Raw genomic sequence first — 6574 nt, 5'->3', positions numbered from 1 at the left:
GGTCTAGGGAACCGCCTCAACCGTCTAGGCCCAGGGCTGCCATACTCTCTCATTGCACTGCACACCACCAATAAATTTTCTTTCTCTTGTTCTTTTTAAATTTTTATTATTATCACAGAAACAATAATTGTCAGCAAATTTTTTCTACAGACCTTGATATGAAACATTTATAGAGATTCAAATGAGCAATGAAAATGTGACTTATGGCTCATTTAGCATGCTTTCTGTTTTAGGTATTTTGTTTTTGGATAAAATCGAAATAGTATTTTTGTTGTACGAGTGATTTGGAAAAAAAATCGAAAATACGTTTGGGAATAATATTTTGTTGTGGAAATGTCAGAAAATAAAACATGCACAGTTATGGTTTTGGGTCATGCACAGTTATCAAAATAATTTTTTGGTATTTTAATTTTGGACCACTGTTCACGAAGTATTTTTATACTATATAAAATAAAATACGACTACACCAAATATACTGTTATTGTTCAAAGTAACATTATAACATTTTAAAAATAAAAATAATAAAAATAAAACACATGCCAAACGAGGGCAGAGGCTTTTAACTTTTATGCCAACGGACTCCATAAGTGTTATGGAAGATTCCATGTGAGCATGTATTTGTGCCCACCACATGGGATACTTACACCACATATTTTATTGTCCATTTTAAGTGTCGGTTGAATCGGTGTCTCGGAATTTTCCTGTTTTTCAATAGACAATAATATTTTATTGTCTATTTTGGAATTTTCCTTACTGTTTTTCAGTGCTGTTTTTATGGTACCATGCATACTTGGACCAATAAATAGCAATCCTAGAAAAGATGAGTTCTTCATAAGCTTTGATTTCATATTATTTCACGAGTATGCTATCTACCATATTAATTTCAATATGTTATTAAATTACTATACTTTATATGGCTAATTGTATCAAAATCTTTTGAATTTTTATTCATTTCCTTATAATAATTACAGCATTAATAGTAAATTTGTGAAGGATTAATATTTTATTCAACACAATTATTCAGTCTTGTTTTCGGTTAGTCATTTCTTTTGATTGTTAAAAGGGCAGTTCTTTAGGAAAATATAAAATAAAAATTATTGTATTTTTCTATAAGGCAAGCCAAAGAATTTAGTCAGAGTGCTTTCACTAAATTTCACTTAATAAGGAAAATTCCAAACCCTAATCTAGAATTTCACCTTAATATAGTTTCTCATGATTATGAAAATTTGCAGATATAAGGTACATACAATGGCTGAGGATTCAAGTGGGTAACTGTTGCAGGAATGAATCACCTTATCAGGTTTGCTTTAGTTGTCATTTCATTTAACAATCATAAATACTTAATCAAAATTTTTCGTATATAGGTCTAATTATTATATTCGGATGGATAAGTGTAGTTTGTCGAAATAAGAGGAAAAGAAATGAAACGATTTGAAAGAAAATATTATTTTTTTATTTGATAAAAAAAAAAAAAGGAGAATTAAAGAATTTGAAAGGAGAATGATCTTAAAGTAAACCCCTTTATAAAATAATTTTTCAAAAACTCTTAGCCAAACACATTTTTCTATAATTTTTGATGTTAACATCCCCTACTTTTTAGAAAATACTCCTCCTAATTTGTAATATTATTAGTTTGACCCTACACACATACATGTTTTTGCATAAACCCTTTATAATACTCCTTATTTCTTTTCTCATTCTCTCTATAATCTTTTTCAAATTCAATTTAAGGTGTTTTTTATTTTATTTATTTATTTTACGCTTTTTAAGATTAATACTATTTCTCTCTCACAGTACGAAAAACAGCCTTAGACCTTCTAAGTTTTTTTGGAATGCAGAGAGGAAGAATACTTGGATGAGACCAAAGCTGGGAAGTGGACAACCACTTTGAATGAGGCCACTTTGGACCCGTTTGATCCAATTGAGAGGATTAAAAAAGGGTTTATGCAATTCAAGACCAACGAATTCGAGTATGTTAACAAAAGGTTTATGGCTACTAGAATTAATTATTATTTTTTAATGCTGTGAATTTAGTTTCGATAAATTGTTTTACTTTTACCTATTGATGTGGATCTGGGTGAGTTTTGCAGCCCAGATCCAAAATATTACAGTCAACTTGCAGAAGCCCAGGACCCCAAGGTAATAATAATTTTATTTATTTATTTATTTTGTCACCATTATTATTATTATTATTATTATTTTTTTAAGTGAAGAGCCCCAATGTTAGAACCATTATTATTATTATTTTTTGGAGCCTTGTTAATTCTAATATTCTAAACATCATACCGCCAATTATGTGTTTGAAAATTTAAGGATTAAAATTACACTCTTTCAAATTATACTTTAAAAGTAGATAAGATTAGAGTTCAAATCTCACGGCTACCTTAATAATTAGAGGTGGAGTGACTTATTATTTTCTACATCTACATGATTGTTAACATTATGTATTTTTAGTGACTAATTTTTTGAAATTTGGTATAAATTTTTGATGCAGTTTTTAGTGTTTGCATGCTCAGACTCTCGAGTCTGCCCTTCTCATATCCTAAACTTTTGGCCAGGGGAAGCCTTCATGTCCCGAAGCATTGCTAATTTGGTCCCTGAATTTAACCATGTTTTTCAAACACCCCTAAAACCAGATTATTAAAGATAATTCAATGAAATATTTTTTTAGTCCTGCTTGATTTACTTTGTATAGTCTTATTTCACACACTGATAATGTGGAAATGTTTAATATCTACTACACAGGTTAGATATTGTGGAATTGGTGCAATCATCGAATATGCACTCACGTCTCTTCAGGTCATATTTTATTCATTTTTTAATTTTATTTTCCAAACTCTATTTTCCAAAAAAAAAAAGAAAAGAAAACCACTTTTAGTTTATTTTCACATTTATTCTTGGGGAATGTCCAAGTCTATTAATATATTGAAAAAATTTATAGGTGGAGATTGTTCTGGTCATAGGGCACAGTCATTGTGGTGGACTTAAGGGTCTTATGTCTGGTGAAACAACCTCTAAGTAAGGCTTGTCACACATTGACGTGGCTTTAAAAAAACATATATCTTTCACCATTAAATTGTTGTAACTTTATTCATGTTCAACATTTTTTAAGGCAATAATCTATTGTGATGTGTAGTGACTTCATAAATGACTGGGTCAAAATTGGCTTACCGGCTAAGGCCAAGGTGATATCAGAGTCCGGCGATTTATCATTTGACGACCAATGCCATATTTATGAAAAGGTAATCTCCCAATTTTGACCTTCTTACCCCCTTTGGCACCCATTTTATTATACTTTATAGAGATTCTCCTTAATGAATATTAATGTTGCGAGTAAGAATATCGAATCGATATTTTGGAGGAAATTTAGTTTAAAATTTCAACCAAATTTTTTTAAATTTAAAATCCAAGACACTCATTCGATACCCTTAAACATATTTTGGGTTGGTTTGACTACGATTTTCATTTTTTTGTTTTCAATTACATTTAAAGAAAATGTAATTTTTTTATTGTGATTGATTTTGAAATAGAAATATGTTTGCTTGCACAATTTAAAAATGCCAAAAAATAAAAAGAAAAATGTTTTGATAATTACGTTATACTGATTTTATTTCAAAAAATCAGGCTACAATTATTCAGCTATGGTAGCCAAAAAAGAAAAAAGAAAAAGAAGTGTGAGCATTATTTTGTTTAGTTCAAAACGTGACAAATGTTACTAAATATGTTTTTGATTAAAAAAAAAAATAATAATATTTTTAAGAGGTCTCTCTCATGGGAAGAGTCATGAACTCTCCCGATTTAATCACTAGACTAAAGAGTTTTAAGTTAGATTAGTAAATGTATAGTGACACTTCAAAATTCACCGATTGTACTAACTCACTGGGTTATCGAGTCATCTACAATTGAACAGTTTTTGAGATGTGTGAAAAATCAAATAAATTATATAATACATGCAAGTTAAAAAAACAGGAGAATTCATAGCTCTTCCCATGAGATAGATCTCTTAGGAGGCATTACTTAAAAAAAAAAAAAAAAAAAAAAAATTTATTTATCTATAAACCTTTTTCACACAGCATTCATAAACCCAGTTGCACTACTGAATTTCAAAGGAGTTGATGATATTTAATACTAAAAATACAAATTATCTGTAAATGTCAATTATGCAGGAGGCAGTGAATTTGTCATTGGTGAACCTATTAACTTATCCATATGTGAGAGATGGAGTGGCTAACAAAACTCTACAATTGATGGGTGGACATTACGACTTCGACAACGGAACTTTTAGCCTCTGGGGTCTTGACTTCGGCTTCAACTCGCCTCTGGAAATTTGAGTTTTGAACATTATATGTCAAGACATATATATATATATATATATATATATATAGTTTCCTACTTTCTCTCTCTAAATATGTGTGTTGTGTGTTGCTATGAGCAATAATCCATGTTAAATAAGATAGAGCACCTCTGGTGTGTTTTTACCATATTTTGGTATTTCATTGTAGTTTAAAAGCAACTGTTGTGTATTAACTTCCTTTGGGGATAAGATAATATATAATTAAGTCTTTTTGATCATACTGAATTTGAAATACTAGGTTAAGAAGCATAGACATCTAAAAGTATATTTATAAAAGAATGTTGATTCTACACGAATGGTTATTGGAATTTTCATTCCAATAATTATATTTCTTAAGCACATGCAAGAGATAAGGTCGATGTTTTCCCTTATTGAACAATTAGAATCTAATTAACGAAGGACATTGACAAATTAAAATTCGAATGTGTTACATTTCCGACAAACATCTATACTCAGGTATATAGGAAGGTTCATAGTGTCTATTTTCACTGTTAAGGAACTCAACTTTAATGAATATGGGTGTGCCGTGGGCGGGTGCGAAATACTGACAGACTACTACATTGGGCGAGCTACGGGTGCACAATTCCACATTATCTGGGTAATGGAAAAGTAAAGTGATGATATGTGGTGGTGTTATCTCTAATTGGTATTATGATACCTCCTAATTTCGGAACACGGATTGATCAAATCCGTGCACAAAATCAGGGGATTGCAAAACAATTAAAGTATTTCAAACAAGTACAGATTACAAAATGAAATAAAAGAATAAATAATACGCTAAAGAAAACTAATAAATAATACTTTCATTAATTAATAAACCTCCAACAGTTACAACTTGGGAATTCCTTAATTCAAGGACCCCTTAACCAAAGGTTACCATCTAGAAAATCCATAAACAAATACTACATTCAAATAGAGTAATAATGTCCTACTTTGAAATAAATAGAAAAAATAGATAAGTCTCCCAATTGCGGATTATCAAACTTGAGACTTAGACCTCTAGTAACCTGAAAGATAAAAATGGTGGGTCAAACCCACGAGCAAACTCTCTCTTCCAAGCCTCTGAAAACTAATAAATAGATCATCTCTGACCAAAACCAAACGCAATAAAGTTTTTATCTTTCATATATAATGTGTAATGACCCAGTCATTTTCCTTTTTTCCTTTTTTTCGGCATTTTTTTTTCCGAGTAACCTTAGGGTTTTGGAGACCCGAGGTAGGGTTTTGAGTTCGATTTTGTGCTTGGATTTGACTTCCGACTTCACGTGCATTTACATTATTTTAATTCCATGAAATGCATAGTCTTACTTTTGTAGAAAAGTATGCTACTTTTTTACTTTTCCTGTAGTGGTATGGATGTATCATTTCTTCAGAAACATTTACGCTTTTGTGGTACTTTGTGTAATTATATTTTTGTAATTATTTTTGTCTTAACGATCATTTTGTAATTTATTTTGCAAGATATTTTGGGAAAGGACCATTATGCAATTTTTGGAAAGTCTGACAAATGTCACACTCTCATTAGACCACTTTTAAGCATGTGGGTAGAGAGACTTGGAAGCTTGTTTTGGTGACAAGTATTGGGTGTAGATTCACCCACTTGTTGGCTTGGGATGTTGACAAGTGTAGGCTTGTGATTAAGCCTTGTGAGGGTGCTTTGGATGGTGACAAATGGAGGGTGAAGATTAAGGGCGAATCCAGGAATTGTCAATTGGGGGGGGGGGGGGTAGTATTGAATATAAATTTAATTACACAATTTCATAAGCAAATTTTTTTTGAATGGGTTAAAAGGGGGGCTAATACTACTATTAATTTTTTTTTTTTTTTTTTAAATTGGGCTGAACATACTATACTTTTTTTTTTTTTTTTTTTGGGGGGGGGGGGGGGGGGGGGGCTCAAGCTCACCCAAGCCCCCCTCTGTGTCCGCCACTGGTGAAGATTCACCCACTTGTAGATTTTTGGTAGCTTAGGATGTTGACAAGTGTAGCCTTGTGATTAAACCTTGTGACGGTGCATTAGATGGTGACAAATGGATGGTGAAGATTCACCCATTTGTAGACTTTTGGTTGGTACACTTGTTGGCTTAGATTAGTGACAAGTGTAGGCGTGAGATTAAGCCTTGTGAGGAGCCCTAGGATTGTGACAAAAGGAGGGTGGATGTGTGTGTGAGAGAGAGAGGCAGTGTTGGTGTGTGCGTGTTTGGCTAACATAGCCATTGTG

At 31.7% G+C, this 6574-nt stretch overlaps 1 protein-coding gene across 1 annotated transcript; it reads left to right on the top strand.

Annotated features, from left to right (window-relative positions):
- The first annotated feature begins 1283 nt into the window (after positions 1 to 1283).
- On the top strand, positions 1284 to 4331 carry LOC132304947 (carbonic anhydrase 2-like). The gene is made up of 8 exons (XM_059802643.1): positions 1284 to 1300; positions 1839 to 1970; positions 2091 to 2139; positions 2495 to 2611; positions 2746 to 2799; positions 2942 to 3018; positions 3137 to 3242; positions 4167 to 4331. Exons 1-8 carry the CDS (start codon positions 1284 to 1286, stop codon positions 4329 to 4331), a joined length of 717 nt encoding a protein of 238 aa, XP_059658626.1.
- The last annotated feature ends 2243 nt before the right edge of the window (positions 4332 to 6574 follow it).

Source organism: Cornus florida, unplaced genomic scaffold, assembly GCF_030987335.1.
Source record: "Cornus florida cultivar Cherokee Brave unplaced genomic scaffold, ASM3098733v1 CherokeeBrave_3.0.0_Hap2_Chr04, whole genome shotgun sequence".
NCBI classification, from domain to species: domain Eukaryota; kingdom Viridiplantae; phylum Streptophyta; class Magnoliopsida; order Cornales; family Cornaceae; genus Cornus; species Cornus florida.
This window is presented reverse-complemented; position numbering and strand designations above follow the sequence as displayed.